Here is a 24809-nt window from a genome sequence, read left to right on the forward strand (position 1 = left end):
CAACTATTTATTTTTAATTCTATCTTTTTATTTTCATATATAAATTGCTTTTGGGGTAACTTTTTAAAACCAGTTACATATGTCTATTTTTTTTTCCTTTTTCTATTTAGCTGATGATATTTAATTAAGATTAGCCAGGATTACACTTAGTATAACTGTAACCTTGGATAACCAGGAACCATACAGCTTATCAACCTTGTAATTCTCTTTTTTTCTTTACAAATTTTCAGGAAAGCTCCCTTAACTCTGGGGGGAATAAAAAGTAAAGTTCATTCATGCTCAAAAGAAATTGTCTAAACCTCTGCTCTTTTGTACCTTAAAAAATGGATAGGAGTAACCAAAAAACAATCTTAGTTATATCTCTAGTTGGAAGGAGTTTCTCACTTACATCAGAAGAAAATAAACTCCCTTTTAAAGATTCATTAAAAATTGAGAAAGCATTCTGAATCAATAATCAAATTACAATGTCCAAGGATATGAGATTCTGAATTATACTACATATGTCGACACAGAAATAATAGCAGTAGAATGATTGGCAGAAAATTTAGAGGACTAAGTCTGACTCAAAGATTACTGTCCAGATGTTCTTATCCTGTCTACAAGCAGGAAATTGACCTCTAATAACTCCAGAATGAGAAGTTAGGAAATATTTTTCCATGTTTAGAGAGTAGTTCTTTATGGAATTACTGATTTCCTACCTCCACTTTCCTTGTTCATATCTCCAGGTCTGTAATTAACATCCTATAAAATATAAATTTCCCTTTAATTTGTAAAATAAAAATCCAAGCTTTCAACTCAATAAGTATGCCTTAAAAATGACAGGAGAGGTTGCACAGTTAAATAAAATACTCAGTTGGAACTCAAACTAAAGTTATCTTCCTATCCCTTACCAACAAATACAGAACATGTCTATATGCAACTACTCTGAAAAAATGTCCCCAAGGAAAAGAACTATAATAATCTAAAATTCAAGAAATGTCTCACATAGAAATGAAAAATGATTTCAGTGCTGTGTGGTTAGAGAATTGCCTCTCAGCAATTTATAATGTGCTTAAGACTTAACTGCTTCATAATTTGGTAAACCTCAATAAAAATAATAACAAAAGTGATTATAATACCTGGAATATGAATAGCACATAACAGTAGCTATCAAAACCCCAAAAAGCAACAAAGACCACATTATTTTGTTTCGTTCATGCATACGCACTTGAAAAAGAGGCATCCCAAAAGCTTCATATTTATTTTTCTAAAATCATGTTAATTTCTTATTTATTTCAGGCATTACTAGAGACTCAAAATTTACTGCGCACTCAGGTTGCAAATTTTACCTTCAACCTTGGATTTTCAGGGAAGTTTTACCACACAGGTAAGAAGGAGCTTTGTGTTCTCAGGCAGCTACATATAAATAGGAGAGAGGATTTTTAATGTTTTAAAAGTAGGAGAAATAGAATATTCAGACTGATTATGGGAAAAACTTGGGTGCATTATGAGTAGCGAAATCCAAAATCAATGAGACTTGCTTACTTTGGCAAATACTGTTGGAGTCAGGGCAAAACAGGAAGAGAAATGACTTAGTCAACTCCGTAAAAGAAACTATAACCATTATTCTATGTCTATGCATCCTGTGAAGCGTGGAGACGATGGTGGTGAAGATGATGACAATGAGATGATAATGATAATAATAACAATGGACAGTGTTTTAAAATTGTAGGACAACCTTAGGGGCACATATTTTTAGTATATTTTTTTTCTTTGGAAAACATATAGTGGTAAGAGAAGAATTTTAGCTTCAAAGAAATTTAATAGATGTTACGCATCATCTTGCTTAATTTATTGTCCCTTCAGGATTTTCCTTAAAAATATTACAATGATTTGGCCAACATGCATTAAAACCATCACACTCAAACTTGTATTTCTTACCACATCTATCCAATCACAGTTTCATTTCTTGTCAGTCTCAGCCTTCAGACAAATCCTCAAAATGTGATTGGTGCGCATGGACTACTCCATGTTCTGCTATTTTTCACCTCTTTACCCATCTTTACCTCCAGAATTTGACTCTTATTTTCTGAATGCAGCATGATAATGGCAGGTACTAGTATGGAGAAAACTATGTGGGTGAAAGTAATTGTCTTAATGGCACAAAATGGTGTCTTAGGGTTTGTATTAGGGCAATGCCTACTATCTGCTACTATTTCTGCATCTTTGGTGAAAGCTAAATGCTTTGTTTAGGGCTTTCCATTGTTGTTACTTCATAGTATTGTAGTAAAAACATTTCACAGTATTCTCTATGCATGCAATTTATTGACTCATTAAAAATATCCCATGCAAAGGTAGTCTTTAATTATCATAAGTTCAGTTCATTTACCCAAAGAGGTTTTTTAATGTTTACCCAAAGAGGCTCAGGAGGTTTATTAGAATATTGAAGCAGCAGTGTCATATTGGCTTTTCTTTAATGCTTTTTTCCCTCCTGCTTTGAAACATGTAAATCTGTTTAAAGTAATAGAAGGAAAATTGGTATTTAGACCAGTTGACAAATGAAATCACTGCATATTTTAAAAGGATATCTTGCAGTAAAAGATTTGGGTCATCACATCTGCACAGCCACAGCAATTCTAGCTTACAATTTTGAAAATAGACATGGTTTTATAAACCTTTTTCAAAACCCCCTCAAGAAATGAGTTCAGACCCAAAAATCACTGATTATGAAGTTATAAAGCAGGTAACTCTAAAGACTATGTCTACTCACACTGGGGAAAAAATATGGGATTGTTTGGAGTTCACACACTAACAATACTATTTTGTCTTAAATAGCTGTATAAGAAAAGTAAAAAGATTCTTCTGGCTGAAATATATCTGGATCACTGCCTCAGCTTTTATTTACTTTTCATATTCAAATCTACTAAACCTGTCAGACGTTTGCAGAGTTAATGTTGATAGCAGGTTATAACACTTCCCATTTCTTTTTTATAATCCTGAGCATGTACACACTACACATCCCACTAGGAAATGAACACACTAGTTAATATCACAGGGACCGTTGTTGGAGGAGGAAACCAAACAATAAAAAAAAAAGATATTTTAATTATATCTCTTAATTGGGCCTTATTGACACTTTATGTTGGTACTGACCTAATAAAAACAATGGAAGACACACTGTTCTGTTTTGCTCTGGGATAACGTGCTTTACAGATTCTGTAATATATATAAGTTCTGGAAGCTTAATTACCGTCACATAAATATGAAGCTTTATTTGATTGGCTACATTATGTGTAGAATCATTGAAATGCATCCATGACATTTTCCAAGGGTACAGTCATGCTATATTAAGTACTTATTTATTCACTTGAGGATATCAAGGTTTCTTCCAGATTGGAGTTAAATATTGATAGTATTCACTTTCGCTAGGGCATGCCTCTTCCCTATCTAGTCGCTTCCTATATGAAGTTTTAACTATCAGGAGCTTAACAAATCAGAAAACTTCTTTCCTTATCTATACACTTGATTGTGACAGGTAACCATGAGAAGATGGCCTTGCACAATCACCGTCTCAGATTCTCACAGAATGATCTGATTTTCCAGTGCATGAAGATGCTGATTGATGAGTTTCATTGTTTTGAAGACACTTAATCACATATGCCTAGTGTAATAAAGATAGATTCTGTATTCCTAGACTGCTTCACTTATTTGTATTTTCCATGTATTCTTCCCTGTTCAGCTTCTCTGTCCTTCACATGCTGAAAACAATCTCACCCAAAAAGCACATTCCTAAAAGTCATTCATTCATGGGTGCCAAATTGAAAGAGGAAGGACGTTCTGCTGATTGAAAGTAAAAAATAATAATAATAATAATAAAAGCATGGAGTTCAGAGTATAATCTTTTAGTCTGGAAATATTTTAAAGCATGATTGGAATTACACAATGAAAGCTCAATTGAAAAATGGAGACATTACAGTATCAAGATGACTTGCAGGGATGGAGAGCTACAAATATTTTGTGGGGCAGGATTTCTGGTGACAATCATTACCAGTTTTTGTAATTGACAATAAATTGAATATGACACAAACAATTACCTCATGTATAATATTTTCAAACTGGAAAAATACATGTCTTTTCCATGAGAGTTCACTTTTATATAAACAAAACAGAATCTTATAAAAAACTAACTTTTAAATATAGAAGTGAAAAAGTGTTACATTCATTCTCTTTTGCTTGCTTTTGTTTTACTTTATAATGTGCTGTTTCAAAGACTAGACATTGGAAACAACCTGCTTTTGTTTAAATCTAGGTTCTGACATTACACTAGCTATGTGAACATAAACAGATTACTTTTCTGTGCCTCAATGCCTGCATCTCCAAAATGGGAATAATAATATCTCTCATATAGAACAGTACATAGCATGTCATGATATGCAAATATTTTTATTACTAAATATTTTTGTATAAGAATCAAATATTATTTAAAAATAGTGAACTATTCACATGTCTCTGTTTTCCAAATTTGGAACTATAGATAGCTTTTAATCAATTTTAATCATCAAACAATTCTTTTTATTTAGTATATTTAATTTATTCTATACTCACCTATGTGGAAGTGTGCCAGATTCAATACATGAAGAAAGTTAGAAACCTCTTCTTACAGTTTCAGAATTACAATATTTCACATATAATAGCAAATATAAGACAAACATTTATACAAAACTGATAAGACTCTGGAATTTTATGTATCTGATTTTAATATCACAACTGTGCCTTATGGAAACTAATCTACAGCCCAGAACTTGCTAAACTTATTCTTATTTGGCAGACTAAAAAACTTTTAGAGGCATACTCTTATCATATAACACAGATACTCCAAAAGCAGAAACAAAGAAATGAGTGCATAAATAGTTTACTTCTGAATTAAACACTTTTATCTTCATTAACAATGATGTAGATTTGAATCTAATCAGGTTAGAGGTAAAAGGGTCCATTTGAACACAGACACCTGAACAGACTAGCTTCTGCTGCTAAGTCGCTTCAGTCGTGTCCGACTCTGTGCGACCCCACAGACTGCAGCCCTGCAGGCTCCCCCGTCCCTGGGATTCTCCAGGCAAGAACACTGGAGTGGGTTGCCATTTCCTTCTCCAATGCATGAGAGTGAAAAGTGAAAGTGAAGTCGTTCAGTCGTGTCTGACTCTGAGCGAGCTCATGGACTGCAGCCTACCAGGCTCCTCTGTCCATGGGATTTTCCAGGCAAGAGTACTGGAGTCGGGTGCCATTGCCTTCTCTGGTGCTAAATAGTCATGTATGAACTACAAATTATATTCTCACATGTAATTTCATCATATGTTAGGTATCAAAAAATAAGTATTTACAAACGAGTCGAAAATTTTAATATTTTCATTTAGCTGGATTCAAAAACATTTGAAATTCTTCTTTGATCCCTCAGCATGACTTGATGTCATATTTTTCATTAAGCAATTCTAATGTCATCAGCTTGCCTTATGTGGCTTTGAATTATATGACTTGTATAAAATAAGAGAAAGGCTGATGGGAAATTAATCCACGGAATGAAAAACAAAGAGGTCTTAAACATCACTCCTAATATTGTGGGGAGTGCTTACAAATTACCACACTTCCTGGTATAAAAATTACCAAGATTTTGTGATCAGTCATGCATCTGTTTATATCAGTAGTCAGAAAAATTATCTTTAAATTTGAGTAATTTAAAAACACTTCATACTTAAAATCCATCTGAGGAAGTGACAAACTTCTTTACATTTGGATTTCAATATTTGAAATTCTTAATATATTAGCAAAACCAATGAATTGTAAGTCTATAATGCTAATAATTTTGGCTCAAGTTAACAAAATTAAGAATTTTTTCTGCTTATCTTATTTATAGAACTTTATCACTTTCAAAACTTCTCTTTATATATAGTAGCAACTATTACAGTAGTAATACTGCCAATTAAACTTGTTGGTCCTTACACCTTTTGAGAATTATGGATTATAAAATATATACCAAGAATAACACATACATATAAATACACACAAAAGTTGACAGGCACTTAAGCTGATACATGAAGGTTCAAAAATTCAGTGACTATATACTAATATAGACTAAGGTAAAGTTTTCTCTTATTAATGCAAGTTAAAAGGATCCAATTTCAGACTTCAAGAATTTGATAATCTTGGTAAGGCAATATTTTTAAGAATGTGTGAAAATATGCAACTTTAGACCACCGCAGGCATAAACCAATAGGTACTATTTTTAAGAAGAAAGTGATCTTAATATTTATGAATCAATAATTCACAATGTTAAGTGCTTTAATAAATTGATCTCATTGATTCTTCATAAGAGCCCATGAGATAGATTTTTATACTTCCATTTTAAACCAGGAAACTAAGACTCAAACAAATTAACTTATACAAGATCACATAGCCAAGGATACACTTTAACAAATATATGCTTTAACCCTCTCATGGCACTCCTTCATGATTCATGCTGTCTTTACTACAGGACACTTGAAAAGGAATATTCAGAGAAGACTCTTTTAAAAATTCCTTTAATATTTTTTAAAGTAAACAATATAAAATCATCATAAAACATACTCCAATTTGAAGAAAAAAATTATCCAAATAAATCCACCTCACACTATAAGCCAGGATTTGTTACTTAGCTTGTTTAGTTAAGTATCCAGAGACCATATAGGAATCAATTATGTTACTGATTGAGAATATTCTAAAATTGAACTGTTATAAAATTGTACAAAAGTTATGATTTCATACCATGAAAATGTCCTTGGATTGCTGTAACATAGTGAATTTCCTTGGAACTAACTTGCTGATGTTGTTTTCCTTCCCTTATTTCCCTTCTTGTATGACAAATGGTTTTTTCCTATGCATTAGGCATTGTTAACAAATTTTCCTAATAGAGGATGAAAAATTAATACTAGTTTTAAATTCTCAATTCAAGTTTTTATTGTGTTAATCGATTTTTTGTTTACATTTTATTAAATTATTATATCAAAATGAGAAATATTTATGTTTGTAATGGTAAGTCTAAAATATAAGGACACAAACATATTTATACAGTAAGATCTCAACTTTTAAAAAAATAAGTAGAAAAAGAGTTAATGAAAAATACAAAAATGCTTCTACTGGTTAGTTCCAAAGATGATTTTTGGTTTTGGTTTTGTTTCTGAGTTTTATATATCATTGTCTATGCTTTCTTCCTATCTTCAATGAGAATATATTTTATAATAAAAAAAATTAACAGACATCATCATTTAAATTTAAAATTATTCAGTTCAATATTGGGCTTATATGCAGAAATATTTTTAAGAGTAAAAAGAATAATCATCTTTTACCAGGTTTCCCCTATTCATCCAATAAAGGAGAGAATTAATAGTTGATAACTTTAGAACAAAAATAGACTAAAACTTGCTCTGTTTTTTGCTGATGTTGTCGTTACCACCGTCTGCTAACAAATCTAAACAATGCCAGTGATAAAATATCGCTAAAATCTAAATGTAAACAACATCTGCACTTACCGCTTCCCATCCCAACCCCTAATCCCACTGCCTCTGATATAATTTAGGCTATGGTCATTTCTCTTTTATTAAAACAACACAAAATTGGATTTAGGTATCAGTAGCAAGAAGAATAATCTGACAAACATAACCTTTAAGCTAATACAAATTTTTCACTTAAGCCATTTTTTATGTTTTACAGGGACTGAAGAGGAGGATGAGGGAGATGACCTTTTGCTTCGGTCTGTGGATGAGTTCTGGTGGTTTCCTCACATGTGGAGCCATATGCAGCCCCACCTCTTCCACAATGAGTCATCTTTAGTTGAGCAGATGATTCTCAACAAGGAATTTGCACTGGTGAGTACATTTTATTGAAGTATTTTTCAAACTATGAATTGTGATGTATTAGTGGATTGTAAAATCAGCTTATTGGGTTTACTCCAATAGAAAGAGAACAGAGCAGAAAATACAGGAGTGTGCCACAAGTGTTAGGACTTCCCCAGTGGAGCTACTGCTAAGAATCCACCTGCCAATGCAGGAGACATAAGAGATGCAGGTTTGATCCCTGGGTTGGGAAGATCCCCTGAAGGAGGGCATGGCAACCCACTCCAGTATTCTCATCTGGAGAATCCCATGGACAGAGGAACCTGGAAAGCTACAGTCCATAGGGTTGCAAAGACTTGGACACAACTGAAGCAATTTTGCCACCATAAGTGTTAAGTGTACATACTGCTTTGTATTATTTTGTTTCAGGCATGTGTGTGTACATGTATATGTACTAGGTCATGATGTGCTATAAAATGTATTCAAAAAATTAGGTCATTGTCTGAAAGTTCCTATCTCCTGCTTTATGAAAGTATTATACTATGAATAGGGAAAATAGTACTTTCTCCATTGTATTCCTTGCTCTTGCTCAGTTGCTAATTCATGTCCAACTCTTTGTGACTCCATGGACTTCAGCACACCAGGCTTCCCTGTCCTTAACTATCTCCCAGAGTTTTCTCAAACTCATGTTCATTGAGCCAATGATGCCACCCATGGGATTCTCCAGGCAAGAATACTGGAGTAGGTAGTCATTCCCCCTCCAGGGGATCTTCTCAACCCAGGCCTTGAACCCGCATCTCTTGCATCTCCTGCATTGGCAGGCAGGTTCTTTACAACTGTACCACCTAAGTCAGATTTTTATTGTATTCTAGTACACAATAACTGTCCTCTCAAAAAGTATTTGTTGCAAGGTTGAATAAATCAGTTCAGTTCAGTCACTCAGTCATGTCCGACCCTTTGAGACCCCATGGACTACAGCAGGCCGGGCCTCCTTGTCCATCACCAACTCCCAGAGTTTACCCAAATTCATGTCCATTGAGTCGGTGATGTCATCCAGCCATGTCATCCTCTGCCGTCCCCTTCTCCTGCTGCCTTCAGTCTTTCCCAGCATCAGGGTCTTTTCAAATGAGTAAGCTCTTCATATAAGGTAGCCAAAGTATTGGAGTTTCAGCTTCAATATCAGTCCTTCCAATGAACACCCAGGACTGATCTCCTTTAGGATAGACTGGTTGGATCTCCTTGCCATCCAAGGGACTCTCAAGAGTCTTCTCCAACACCACAGTTCAAAAGCATCAATTCTTCAGGACTCAGCTTTCTTTATAGTCCAACTCTCACATCCATACATGACTACTGGAAAAACCATAGCCTTGACTAGATGGACCTTTGCTGGCAAAGTAATGTCTCTGCTTTTGAATATGCTGTCTAGGTTGGTCATGACTCTCCTTCCAAGGAGTAAGTGTCTTTTAATTTCATGGCTGCAATCAATCTGCAGTGATTTTGGAGCCCAAAAACATAAAGTCCTCCACTGTTTCCCCATCTATTTGCCATGAAGTAATGGGACCAGATGCCATGATCTTAGGTTTCTGAATGTTGAGCTCTAAGCCAACTTCTTCACTCTCCACTTTCACTTTCATCAAGAGGTTCTTTAGTTCTTCTTCACTTTCTGCCATGAGGGTGGTATCATGAGATTATTGATATTTCTCCTGGCAATCTTGATTCCAGCTTGTGCTTCTTCCAGCCCAGCGTTTCTCATGGTGTACTCTGCATATAAGTTAAATAAGCAGGGTGACAATATACACCCTTAATGAACTCCTTTTCCTATTTGAAACCAGTCTGCTTTTCCATGTCCAGTTCTAACTGTTGCTTTCTGACCTGCATACAAATTTCTCAAGAGGCAGGTCAGGTGGTCTGGTATTTCCATCTCTTTCAGAATTTTCCACAGTTTATTGTGATCCACACAGTCAAAGGCTTTGGCATAGTCAATAAAGCAAAAATAGATGTTTTTCTGGAACTCTCTTGCTTTTTTGATGAATAGAGTCCCTAGAACAATGACTCTAGGCCAGTGATTCTCAAACCAAGCATGTATCTTTTTCACTTAGAAGACTTTTTAAAACACATATGCTGGGGTCTCTGGTTCAGTAGATTGTCAAATAGGCCTGAGAATTTGCATTTTTGACAAATTTACAGAGGATGCCCTTGCTGTTGGAACTGCACTTTGAGAACCATTGCTTTGGACTAGGAGTTGGTAACTATGGCCAATGAGCCAAATTTGGCCTGTTATTGGCTTTATATTGTTCTTGAGCTAAGATAATTTTGTTTGGGTTTTTTGAATTTATGTTTTAAAGTGAAAAACAGAGACAATAATATTCTGTCACATAAAAATTACATACAATTCATGTTTCAATGTCCATAAATAAAGTTATTGGAATAGCACCACACTCTTCTCTTTATGCATTGTCTGCAGCTGCTTCTTCATTGCAATGGGAGAGTTGGGTAGCTGCAAAAGAGATTGGATGTCCTACAAAGTCCACCTCAAATAATTACTATCTGGACCTTTACTGAGAAAGTTTGCCCACCCCGTGCTAGATAGGAAGTAAATCATCTATCCTTTTAACAATCTACTGAAAGAAATCTTTTCCCCAGAAAAACACTCAGAGGCATATTCTCACATCTTCACACAGTGTGGCAGATGGTCACAAGGGGTATGTGAATCCCCCAAAGGCCTCCATCTTAAGGTGGTTTTTTAAAAAATAAATAGTTTATTTGCACTGTGTAATTGCTGATAGATATCATTTTTTAAAAGTCAAATTGGGAGGCACAAACCCAAGGCCTTATAAGTACTAAAATATTTTATGACATTATGCCTAATTATTATGTTAATAGATCACCCTTCTTTCCATCTCTAAATCCCAAGACTTATGTCAGATCTGCACGTAGGATCCTCACTAGTCATTGTGGGAGCATAAAAAGCAGTTAAGATCATGGACTCAAGACTGTGTGTGAATCCTGGCCTTCCATCAATGGCTGTTTGAACTTGAACAAAAATTACTTAGCCTCTGTGTCTCAGTTTCCCCATCTGTAAAAATGAGAATAATCATGACAACCACCTCATAGGACCACTTTGTGGATATGTATAATGTACTTAGCATACAATCAGCATTCAGTGGTTATTAATCAATTATGATCTTTCTAAATCCAGACAATTATGTGGTTATATCTTACTTTTAAAAAAATATTGTTCAAAATATGGCTTTACAAAAGTTTGATCTTCACTTACTTTTGGGGAATGTCTAAAAAATTTTGTGCTGCCTCATAACATTGGAAAATTAAGTAAATATTCCTTTTTCAAAAAATAAACTTACCTTAAGTAAGCATGCTGAATTTTCTCAGAGCAGTTACCTTGAAAATAAACTGTATTTATCATTTGGCTTGAACCTCCCCCCACCTCATTTTCTCTCTGAAGCCTTGCTTTTTAGGCATGTAGATTATATTTCATAATGGTTGATTTCACCTGTTTATGTAAAAAATTTTAAAGCCATGCTGAGAGCACTGGGAAAGACTCAGATGTAATTGCTTTGTAATGAAATGTTGAAAGCTATTTAGAGTCCATTCAGCACACTTATATTTGTTCAGTCAGTGTGCTTAGAAACTAGACTGAAACCTATAAGTATATTTTATAAGGAAAAAATCTTATTATAGTTTGCATAATCAAAATATAATAACTAAAGTGAAGTCTGTTAAACACACATACTGAAATGATATTGTTCTTTTCCTTCTGATGTTGAGCTCAATAAAACTAATCAGGATTCTTCTCGGGGTGACATTAGAACCCCAGCTTTATGTCATCCTGTACACATAAGATGACAATATGTGTGTTGTCCAGAGAGTCAGGAAGCATATTTCTTTCTTACTGAATTATTATCTTTCTATATCCAGATGACACTTCAAAACCCTCCACAGTATTAAGATGGGATAGGATAGTGAAAAGCATTATATTGGCAGGCTACATTTTACCCTTGACTGTTAGTAACATGTTCTAATACAGCTGGCACCTCATTTAATGTCTTCATACCTCTGTTTCCTCCCCTGAAATGGTAATGATTCCCTTTTTCACTCTCTAAACTATAGAGCTTTTAGATAATTAATTTATATCAACTCATCTGCCAACCTAAAGCACAGGACCAGATAATCCACTGATCAATTTCAGTTCTAAAATTCTGTGATCGTTGATATTGGTCCACAAATTTGAAATGAACATCTTGAAATACTCATCTAGCTACAATCGAAGCAATTATGGAAAGGGATTTTCAAACTAAAAGGCCAATTTATACTGAAAAACATCCAAAGTGTTTAAATCTCTTTTTTATTCCATCCTGACATTACTCCCTATTCCTTGGTTTGACCTTGGCTGGCAGAGGTGTGCTGTGCTTTTATCAGTGAAAAGCACAACTGTTCTCACAACATTTACAAAAATGATTCACCTAACATATTAATAGCTTCATATTGATATTTAAAAAATTGTTAAACAATCAAACAAAATGGTTCATTTGTAGATTTTCTCTGAATTGTTTCTGGATAGAGTTTATTTTGTGTTGCAATATGTCTAAAAATCATGAGAAAAACATATTGCAAGACTGTTTCTTTACTATTTCATTGTGTAAGAAGAATTATTATTACTGTAAAGCACCATCATTCCTTAATTCACACACACTTAAGTCTGCAGTGTGAATGTTTGTGTGTGGGGGCAATGACGTATGTCTATGTTGAATCCATGACCACATGTGTACATAGTGTGTGTTTGTGTGTGCATTTATATATATATATGTATGTTTAATCCATGAACATATATGCCATGAGAATGTGTTATAGAAGATGTTAGTCTATTGGTTAGCACAGGCAACCCAAATATGGTCATTGTAACGAGTAAGGCAGTAGGGTGGGAGAAATAATTTTGACTCTTCTTTTTTTTTTTTTTACTAAATCATACATTTTGCTGTCAACAGACAGAAATAACACTTCGAAGATGACAGCAAAAAATTAAGGCTAAAGAGAACAAGAATATTCAGCTAATCTGCTTGATGAAAAAGTTACCAAAAAATCATTCCTGACTTAACCCATATCTCCTTTTCAAAGGAGAGAGAGAATACCTGTAGCATAATCCTGAATTATTTATTTCATTCCACAATAGATTTGTGGGGAAAAAGTAAGAAATGGTGGTTTGTTGTTGGAAGTTTTGTATATATATATATTCATTAAAATTTCCAAATGAGAGGAGCTTTTTAATTCACTAACAGTAGCAGACCGAAAATATCCTGAAGGGAAAAAAGCACACTTTTCCTCTTCAATGGTGACTTTTCAAAAATGCTGGGGTTTTTTTTGACATTTTATCAAACAGTCTGAAACCTTATTCATAAGTAAATAAGTAAAAGTTTCTAGAAATAAAGGCACAGGTTTTTTAATCTGCTTTTAAAACACTACATGTATTTCTGAACTCTATATAACTTGTTTTCATAAGACACAATATTCCTGATATGAAAAATTCTGACACTAAAATAGTTCTCATAAAAAATCTAAATTCATCAAAGAGCAAATGTGAACAATTAGTAAGTGTCGCAGTGACCTGCACATAAAATCAGCTATGTAGAAATTTCAATTAAAAAATAAAAGGTATGTGATAGTGGAATTAATGGCACAATGAAATAAAACAGAGACAGTGCTGCCTTTCATTAGCTGCTAAACCTGTGTGTTTACTAAATGATGCAGTATATAACCTTATGCTAAGTCACTTCAGTCCTGACTCTGCAACCCTATGGACTGTAGCCCACCAGGCTTCTCTGTCCTTGGGATGCTCCAGGCAAGAATAACGGAGTGGGATGCCATGCCCTCCTCCAGGAGGTCTTTCCAACTCAGGGATCGACCCAGGGTCTCTTAGGTCTCCTGCATTAGAAGGCGGGTTCTTTACCGCTAGTGCCACCCAGGAAGCCCCAGTGCTGTATAGCAAATAACAGATGTCAAAAAACTCTGATAATTACAACCAATAGGGTATTTCAAAAGCAGGAAATGTAGAGAAGGTAATAATATTTAATCAAAAGTAAAACTGTGAACAAACATTGATTTGATAAAAGTTTTTGGGTTTTTTTGTGATTGTGTTTAGTCGCTAAGCTATGCCTGAGCCTTTTGTGATCCCTTGTGGACTGCAGCATGCCAGGTTGCTCTGTCCATGGGCTTTTCCAGGCAAGACTACTGGAGTGGGTTGCCTTTTCTTCTCCAGGGGATCTTCCTGACCCAGGGATTGACCCTGCATCTCCTGCAATGGCAGGAAGGTTCTTTCCATTGAGCCAACCAAGGAAAGTTTACTTTAAAAGTAAAGTAAACAAGTAAACTTTACAAGTAGAGTTTACAAGCCAACCTGATGAAAGTTTACTATGGAGCAAATAGTATATTTTGTAGGTTCAGTGATGTATAAGGCAGTCTGTATTTAGATTAAATATAAAGAAGCAAAGCATCTAGGCATAGAAAAGTTTCAAATATTTTCGGCAATTGCATGAGTTCTTGAGGGATCCTGCAACATACATACCCATGTGGTACAAATATCCAAGTGAAATACTTCTAATTACTAATGTAATTGGGTATATTTGTTATCTTTGGCTTCACAACAAGTTAGTCAAAAACTTAACAATTTAAAACGATGCACACTGATACCAAACAGTTTATGTGGGTCAGAAAGTTGAATATGACTTAACAAGATCCTACAGTTTAGGATCTCTCAAGAGATCTCAACCAAAGTGCCAGCTGGGGGAGCAGTCATTTCAAAGCCCAACTAGAAGGTGGACCAGCTCTGAAGCTCACCCACGTGGTTGTTGATCAGACTTAGGGCCTCGTGGGCTTTCAGGCTGTGGACCTGAGTATCTCATTTGCTGCCTGGTTCCACGCTCAGTTCCTCACCATAAGGGCTCCTCTAGAGGGAATTAACAACAAGCAGTTGTTTGGTTATTTGGGTTCTTTGAATTTCCATAAGAATTGTAGGATCAGCTTATTAATCTCTGCACAATGGCCAGCTAGAATTTCAATAAGGGTAGCATCCATGGCTTTCATGGATCAATTTGGGAAATACTCTCATCTTAGCAATATTAACTCTTCGAACAGGCTGTTTTTCCATTTACTTAGGTGGTCTTTAATTTCTTTCAACAATATTTTATATTTTCAGGGCATATGTTTTGCACTTCTTTTATTAAAAATATTTCTACTTCTTATATTCTTTTTAATGCTATTGTAAATGGACTTTTTATTAATTTCATTTCATATTGTGCATTTTTATGTGTAGAAGTACAATTGTTTTTTGTATATGGATCTTGTAACCTTCAAATTTGCTGCACTCACTTGTTAAAGAGGTTTTTAAAATGGATTCTTCTGGTGAGTCTATATGCAAGCTCATGTTATATCTAAGTAAAGATAGTTTTACTTCTTCTCTTGTCTGGATACAGTTTATTTTATTTTATTGTCTAATTTTCCTGACTAGAACTTGCAATATAATTTTGAATAGAAATGGTAAGAGCAGATATCCTTGTCTTATTCCTGATTTAGGAGGAAAAATCCAGTTCTTCACCATTAATCATGATGCTAGTTGTGGACTTTTGAAGATACCCATTATCAAACTGAAGTGTCTATCTATTCCTACTTGGTTGAGTATTTTTATCATAAAAGGCTGTTGGATTTGTCACATTTTTTTAATGTCTATTCAATTGATTGTGTTTTTTTCCCTTTTTTATTGTGATTCTATATTGCATTAATAGATTTTTAGATTTTAAACCAACTTTACATGCTTGTGATAAATCTCAGTTGGCCAGAGTACATGCTTGACATATGTTGTCAAATTTAACTGCTTAGTATTTTGTTGAAGATTTTGCATCTATATTCTCAAGGATATTCTTCAGTAGCTTTCTTTTATTACGAAATCTTTGTCTGGTTTTGGTGTTAAGGCAATACCCGTATATACTGATGCACTTAACAGTGTGCCACATCTCTCTGAGATTTTATGCAATTTTAATTATTTGTTTCCTCTCTGTTCTTCAGATTGCATAATCTCCATCAATGTATCTTTCTTTAAGTTTCTGGATCTTTCCTGTGCCAGCTCTTCTGTTGAAACCCTTTAATAAACTTTTTATTTTAGTAATTGTACTTTTCAATTCCAGAATTTCTACTTGATTCCTTTTTATAATTTATATCTTTTTATTGATATGCTCTATTGAATGAATCGTTGTCATCACACACTTCTTTACGTGTGTAAGTATGACTTGTTTCAGTTCTTAGAATGCATTTGAAATCATTGTCTGCTATGTCTGGCATCTGAGCCCTTTGACAGCAGTTTGCATTGCTTACTTTACTCTGCTATCTATGGGTCACATTTTCCAGTTTCTTTGCATATCTTGTAATTTTCTGCTTAAAACTAGACATTTGGTTTGGTGACTCTGGTTTTGACCCCAAGGTTCTACTCTTCCTACAAGTCACCACTGACCTCATTCCCTCTAGGCTCTGGGGTTCTGGAATTTGGAGGAGCTTTCCCTACCTCCCATTCTCTACACCACATACACATGCTTAAGAACAAACTAGAAAGGCATGGGTCAAAGAATATTTTAGTGACTTCATCTTTTGTTAATTCAAAAGTTATCCTTGCCGGTACTGAAAAGAAGTTGAGGAGAGAGAAGAAAAGTCTTGCCTTTGTCTCTTCTACCTAAAGGTAAATTGTCTATGTTCTGGTCTTATCTTCCACTTCCCCTTTTCCTTGCTCCTTAAGGATAAGACCACTTTTATTTTACTGCTTTTATCATGCAGTTCAATCTGTGTAATCCACCATCCTAATTCTCCATACCAAAGCTACCATCCCACTTTTAAATTTAAGCCTTGTGATAGAAATGAGGCTATAATTGTTGATAATTTCCCCTGATAAGCTAGAATTTCTAGACTAGGTTTCCAAATTAAAACCCACTCTATTTTTGGAAATAATTTTTTGTAATGGTATTTAATCCTAAAGCAGGCACAATGCATATATTTTTAATTTTGGAAAAAGCATTAAATAAGGAAATCAAATATTAATGGCATTTCCTTGGAAGATAGAACAAATGTTTAGTAAATGGAATATTTGTATAATCTTGAATATAGTTATTTAATTATACTTATTGGAAATCTGTAATGAGCAAAATGGTGTCAAACAGAAGAAAATACTAAAAATCACAGTGGGAAGTTTATAGAAACCAGCCAGCAAGCTTGAAGCACATTATATGAGCAATTTAAATGACTTTGTTACTGAATATAGAACATTTACTTATAGATGTCATTTTCCAGCTGTTTAAAAGTATTTTCGTATATCTATGTGGTCAGTAGAGATATCCTTTCATCATTATGCCTATATATTATTTTTGCTTTTTATATTATATATGCATATATTTCTCATATATTGTTCAGAAGTATCATTCACTCCATCACCATATTCCTTTCCTGTGACGGTACTGCCTGTCACAATCCACAATCCTTTGTGCCTTCCTGTCAATACTCTTGTGTTTAATTCACAATAAAAATGAATAAAACTTTGTGTGAAAAAATGGCACAGCTGCAGATTCAACCTTTAGTATATGCTGTATCAAGATGGAATATTGTGTTACAGTGAGTGAGCTATTCATTTGTCACTGAAAATCTTCAGCATTTGAGTGCTTTCCTGTTTTAACCATTTCAGAGAGTAACCTTTTAAAATACATAACTTACCACTTTTCAATTGATAAATGTGTACTAAGTATTATGCCACATTTTTTCATGATGGCTAAAAGCTTTCATGTTGATTCAGGTTATTTTACTATACTCTGTTCTTGCTGTGTTCTCAGAATCAACTGCAATTATGTGGATTGTTTGTTCCTAAACTATGTTCACAGAATTTTTTGAATTCTTGTGTCTACTTTTTCTAGTTTTCCAGTCTGTGGTTTGTGATATCGGTAGCTTTCTCTTCTAGCCATTGTCATACTATCTGGGTCTAGCAGCCAGGTTGCCATTTCAATAAAATGAAGTGGTCAGACTAGATGACTACTGAAACCCTGATGTCTCTAAAATTATATGAACTTGAATTGCCTTGAGCTTCGAAATCAGAGTAGGCTTCTTAGGCTTGCTTCTCAAGTAAAAATGAAAGCTCTCAATTTCACAAATGAAGAAACTGAGTTCATACATGACATGTACTTGGTCACACAGAGAATCCACATTCTGCCCTGGGGAGCCTAATTCAATGTTCTTTCAATTACACCACATAGCAACCCAAGCAAGAGCTGATGATTTGTGGGAGAACCAGACAGTCTCTCTCTAAGGCAAAATAAACCAATTTGTGTGCCCTGTTTTCCTAACGGCTTTTTGCTAATCATGCGTGTGTGCTGTGTGCTAAGTTGCTTCAGTAGTGTCTGACTCTTTGTGACCCTATGGACTGTACCCCGCCAGGCTCCCCTGTCTATGGGATTCTCCAGGCAAGAATCCTGGAGTGGATTGCCATGCCTTCCTCCAAGGGATCTTTCTGACCAAGGTAATAAGTGTGACCTCTGCAAAGTTGAATCATTGTTGAAGAACCCAGACCTATCTCCTGTATTGAGAGTAGATGGTATTATATAAAATTTCAAAGATTAATATGGAAATTTTAGTGTATTAATGGCATAATGACCAATGTATTGCATAACAAGCAAAAATATTTTGACTTCTCTCTCAGCTACCTGTTGACAGCAGGTAGGTTTTTTACTCTTATTACAGTTGGATAATACTATTTAATAAAATTCTAGTTAGTTTATAAAAAGAGCTGCTAAGATTCTCAATTTCTGTTTTCACCAAACCTATGACATAAAGAGTAGGAAAACTTTTAGCCAGGAAATTAGAATTGGTTTTTCACTAGCTATTAATATTCATACTGCTGAGTAATGGATTTAGAGAAAAGGAGTGACTTTTCTTGTCATGGTCAATCCTTGATTTGCCAGTGTAGTATTGACAGGTAGATGAAAGAATTTCCCCTAGATGGAAAATTTCTGCAATATGTATTTATCTATTTGCTATTTTTAGTAGAGGGCACCATTAGAAACCCCCGTCCCCCATATTCCTATCTTAGCTGCAACATTTTTTTTTCTGTAAAGTGGCTATTTTTTCCCTGAACATGTTTAAATTCAAAGGAATAAATACCAGCTAGAAAATACACTTTAATATTGAGCAGCAATGATTGAAGGAAAATGAGCTATTTACATTACTCAGATACATTAACATGAATCTATCAAGGTTTGCATCTGTCTGTTCCGAGTATCTTATTATTATTTTTAGTAACTAGAAAATCTTAAATGTCATTCTTTCTGCTTTATGTTTTTTATGTATTTAAATATTTTAAGATTAACTAGAGGAACTCCAGTTCTTTTCAGCTGCTGGTACATATATTAATTGCAACAAAGATTTCCCCTAGGAGGTAAGCTGATAACTGCTTAAAGTAGTTGTTAATATTTAATTTACTTACTATAAGGTAAATCCATATTTCCTCTAAATATTAAGTTTCATTTATATAATACTGTCCACAAAATACAAAAGAAAAATTCACGTTCCTCTGAAGAAAACAAAAAGTTAGTTATTTTTATACATAAACATCTTTTATGACATGAGTTTACCCTGTGGGAGCCCTGTGTAGTTGCCCAGAGTATTAATTAAGCTCATGTGTTTAGCTTCAGACATATCTTGGTTCAAATTGCATGTCTGCCAATTACTAGATGTGTGTCCTTAGCAAATGACTGAAAATTCCTGTGCGTTAATTTTCAACATGTAAAATGGGGATGATAATAGTTTCTACCTGATAGGTTTCTATGAGGATTAGATGATGTGTGTACATAGTCATATGTGTATAATGCTAAGCTAAGTGCTTGGCACATAAGTGTTTCAAAAAGTGTTTGTCATCATCACCATCACTGTTGTTGTTGTTTAGTCGCTGAGTAGTGTCCAATTCTTTGCAACCCCATGGACTGTAGCCCGCCAGGCTTCTCCATCCATAAGGTTTTCCAGGCAAGAATACTGGATTAGGTTGTCATTTCCTTCTCCAGGGGATCATCCTGACTCAGGCATTGAACCCAGGTCTCCTGCATTGCAGGAAGACTCTACCTTCTGAGCCTCCAGGGAAGCTGGAAAGTGTATCAAATTTGAATCATAATGATGGACAGTATTTCATGAATCCCTAATTAATGCACATCTAAACCTGCTGTGCCCTTAGAAATAATGAAATTTGTGGAACACAGAATACATTTAACTCTTGCCCTTATGAATCTCCAAAAGGAGCATAAAGAGTTGAAGAAAGGAAGAAGAAATTGATTTGGTGTCAGAAGAGGTTTGAGTTGGGAATCAAGAGAAAATTAGATTGTGTGGTTCTTGTGGGGCCAGAATATGCAGGAGCTTTTCCCCTTGGATTTGAGGGTCTCAGAAACCCTAACTTCAGCTGTACTGATCACTTTTGCTTAGAATGCTATCTTTTGACATTCCAATTCTCCAGATTCTCATATCACCTCCCCTAATTAATGTATCCTAATTTACTGCTCTCCTCTAACCTCCTAGATCAGGACTCTTATGTGCCTTTTATACATTAGATTAGGAAGTGGGCTGCTTAGCAACAAGGCATTGAGAATTCTTATTTCTTCATTCTCATTTCAGGGTACAGATGTCTTTAGTACTTGATGAACACTTCTAACAGAGAAGGCAATGGCACCCCACTCCAGTACTCTTGCCTGGAAAATCCCATGGACGGAGGAGCCTGGTAGGCTGCAGTCCATGGGGTCGCTAAGAGTCGGACACGACTGAGCGACTTCACTTTCACTTTTCACTTTCATGCATTGGAGAAGGAAATGGCAACCCACTCCAGTGTTCTTGCCTGGAGAATCCCAGGGACGGGGGAGCCTGGTGGGCTGCCATCTATGGGGTCACACAGAGTCGGACACGACTGAAGCGGCTTAGCAGCAGCAGCAGATCACTTCTAAATGCATCCTCAGTACCCATTTTTACACTGTTCCTAGTAAACAAAGCCAAAGTGTGATAGTGGAGCCAAAATGTCTAGCTAGAGGGCTGATTTTTCAGCTTTTTCTTTAAGGTAGAGAGCATTTGCTATCGTTCTGGCCAGTTAGATGCAAGACTGTGCTGTTGTATGGAACTTCCAGGAAAGCAGGTGAGATATGGTTAATGTCTGCCCTTTTGCACTCTGCCTTTGTTCCTTTCTCTTGCCCAGTATATTGTCTTACTGGCTGGAAATGACACATCCATCTTAAAACTATGAAGGAAAGGCCAAGAGAATCAGAGACCTCACTTCTGGCATTCTTGAACTTCTGAACCAACCACTTATCTCCAGATTTCCAATTACTCAAGAAAAATAAGCTTCTTTTTTTTAATCCATTGTTTTTTGTTTTCATTTTGTTTTTCTGATACAAAGTTTGACCATTTCCTATCCAATGCTTTTCCATTGCATTTTTTCTCATAAGTCATTTTTAGATTTGCCTACATCCAAATTGCCCCCATTTCTAAAATTTGTAGACCCTTCAAAGGAATATTCATATGGAATGCCCTAAATAAGCCTTGGCTTCCCCAGTGGCTCAGTGGTAAAAAATCCACTTGCAATGCAGGGGCCGCAAAGACTCGGGTTTGATCCCTGAGTCGGGAAGATCCCCTGGAGGAGGGCATGGCAACCCACTCCAGTATTCTTGCCTGGAGAATCATACGGACAGAGGACCTGGCAGGCTACAGTCTATAGGGTTGCAAAGAGTCAGACATGACTGAGCAACTTAGCATGCATGCACACAAACATGGCCTAACACTTTTTAAGAAGTGTTGATGGTGAAAATTTTATGCTAATTATCAATCAATTATTAGATAGCAGTTCTGTGAGTGAATTCTTAGAATATTCAATAATACCATAATTACATTTCACTGACAAATTTTCATTATTTGCCTCAGTAACCAAAGTTGTCTGCAATTAAGTGATTATGAGCTAATTAAAATCTGAGACTTTTAAGATTTTTTTCAAAAATTTAACTCCACTCTACTGAGCATACCCTATTCAGATTGAATAATCTATCAAAAGCATTAATCAACATGTGTTTTTCTCTTTTGTTTTTTCAATTTGAAAAATTCATTCAGCTCAATAGGTTTTTTGTTTTTTTTTTATGTTTTATCTATAGTGGTTGAATGTTTTCATCATTCTGTGATTACCTCTTGAGAGTCAACACTTCAGATCCCTATAGTCATTTCTCAGTATCCTGAATAATATGAGAATATGAGAAATTGTTTTCAAACATGTTGACAGTGGAAAGAGTTAAAGCTGGTTATTAATACATGAGAATTGGAGTGATTGACTGAAGTTGTTTTGAGATGAAAACTGCACTGATACTTTGATTTCCAAATGGGATGCTACTTTAACATGAGGATAAGAAAATGGAAATATAATATTTGGTATGACAACATGTCTACAGAAAACCAGTAATTTAATCATCTTTATAGGCAGTTACTTAAGTGATCATGATTTGCTTTTTATTATATAGGCACCATTTGTTAACATAAACTTACTTTTTATTTGATGAAATTTATTTAACAGGCTCATAAAGTTTCCACGAAATTGGAAACAATCACAGATGGAAATTAGTTTAACTCTTAGAGAAGGTACACAATGTCACAGAAGGACAAAATGTAATAATACCCTGTATTTTGGAGATGGGAAGGAAATTTACAACCAGAGGAATGTCTCATTCTCATACCAAATGTTTAAAGCATTTTTCCATAAATGCATTAAGCTGACATTAAGGCAAAAAATGACTCCTAAGGGAAATTTCAGCATGACTCAAAAATAATATTAGAAATAAATCCCATTGCTCAGAGAAAATAATAGTTTATGCAAATATATTTCTGCAAAGTGAAATGCTTAAATTAATGATTCCAAATCATCAGCCATATAATTGTGGAAACATCCAAAAATTAGGAAATGTGCACAAAATTTTTAAATAAGGGACATTCCAGCCAGCTTCAAAAAGAACAAGTTGCTCTTCTCAACTTGTCTAACACACACACACACACATACCACAGGCATTTCACTTAAACCAGTGCTTTATTTCAGAAACATAGATAAGCAGGTAGATTTTCTTTTTTTTTTTAATTTATTTTTTATAGAAGGATAATTGCTTTATAGAATTTTCTGTTTTCTGTCAAACCTCAACATGAATCAGCCATAGGTATACATATATCCCCTCCATTTTGAACCTTCCTCCCATCTCTCTCCTCATCCCACCCCTCTAGGTTGATTCAGAGCCCCTGTTTGAGTTTCCTGAGCCATACAGCAAATTCCCATTGGCTATTTTACATATGGTAATGTAAGTTTCCATGTTAATCTCTCCATACATCTCACCCTCTCCTCCCCTCTCCCTATGTCCAGAAGTCTTTTCTCTAAGTCTCTTTCTCCATTGCTGCCCTGTAAATAAGTTCTTCAGTACTATTTTTCTAGATTCCACAACATTTATCTTTCTCTTTCTGATTCACTTCACTCTGTATAACAGGTTCTAGGTTCATCCACCTTATCAGAGCTAACTCAAATCTGTTCCTTTTTATGGCTGAGTAATATTCCATTGCGTATATGTACCACAACTTCTCTATCCGTTCATCTGTTGATGGACATCTAGGTTGCTTCCATATTCTAGCTATGTGGTAAATAGTGCTGCAATTAATAATGGGATATGTGTGTCTTTTTAAATTTTGGTTTCCTCAGGGTATATGCCTAGCAGTGGGATTGCTGGGTCATATGGTTTCTTTATTCCTAGTTTTTTAAGGAATCTCCATACCATCTTCCAGAGTGGCTGTATCAATTTACATTCCCACCAACAGTGCAAGAGTGTTCCCTTTTCTCCACACCCTCTCCAGAATTTATTGTTTGTAGAATTTTTGATGAAGGCCATTCTGACCGGGTGTGAAATGGATATCTCATTGTAGTTTTTATTTGCATTTCTCTAATAAAGAGCAATGTTGAGCATCTTTTTATGTGTTTGTTAGTCATCTGTATGTCTTCTTTGGAAAAATGTCTGTTTAGGTATTTTTCCCATTTTGGATTGGGTTGTTTGTTTTTCTGGCATAGAGTTGTGTGAGCTTCTTGTATATTTTGGAAATTAATCCTTTGTCAGTTGTTTCACTTGTTATTATTTTCTCCCATTCTGAGGGTTGTCTTTTCACCTTGCTTATGGTTTGCTTTGTTGTGCAAAAGTTTTTAAGTTTAATCAGGCCCCACTTGTTTACTTTTGTTTTTATTTCCATTACTCTAGGAGATGGGTCATAGAGGATCTTGTTTTGATTTATGTCATCGAGTGTTCTGCCTATGTTTTCTCTGTAAGTTTTATAGTTTCTGGTCTTATATTTAGGTCTTTAATCCATTTTGAGTTTATCTTTGTGCATGGTGTTAAGAAGTGTTCTAATTTCATTCTTTTACATGTAGCTGTCCAGTTTCCCCAGCACCATTTATTGAAGAGGCTGTCTGTGCCCCATTGTGTATTCTTTCCTCCTATGTCAAAAGTAGGTACTTATAGTTGCATGGGTATATTTCTGGGCTTTCTATTTTGTTCCTTTGGTCTATATTTCTGTTTTTGTGCCAGTACCATACTGCCTTGATGACTATGGCTTTGTAGTATAATCTAAATTCAGGAAGGTTGATTCTTCCAGCTCTATTCTTCTTTCTCAAGACTGCTTTGGCTATTTGGGATCTTTTGTGTTTCCATATGAATTGTGAAATTTTTTGCTCTAGTTCTGTGAAAAATGCTATTGGTAATTTGATAGGGATAGCATTTAATCTGTAGATTGTGTTTGGCAGTATAGTCATTTTCACAATATTGATTCTTCCTACCAGGAACATGGAATATCTTTCCATCTGTTTATGTCATCTTTGATTTCTTTTATTAGTGTCTGATA

General features: G+C 35.0%; 1 protein-coding gene across 1 annotated transcript in view; it reads left to right on the top strand.

Moving 5' to 3' along the window:
• The window catches only part of LOC102270097 (bifunctional heparan sulfate N-deacetylase/N-sulfotransferase 4), a 284219-nt gene that overhangs the window by 128956 nt on the left and 130454 nt on the right, over positions 1–24809 (top strand). The window contains exons 2-3 of the mRNA XM_070372913.1: positions 1279–1366; positions 7720–7874. Coding sequence (XP_070229014.1) covers positions 1279–1366; positions 7720–7874 — 243 coding nt within the window. The remainder of the gene's footprint in view (positions 1–1278; positions 1367–7719; positions 7875–24809) is intronic.

The sequence above is a fragment of the Bos mutus genome, chromosome 6 (assembly GCF_027580195.1).
Source record: "Bos mutus isolate GX-2022 chromosome 6, NWIPB_WYAK_1.1, whole genome shotgun sequence".
Taxonomy (NCBI): Eukaryota; Metazoa; Chordata; class Mammalia; order Artiodactyla; family Bovidae; genus Bos; species Bos mutus.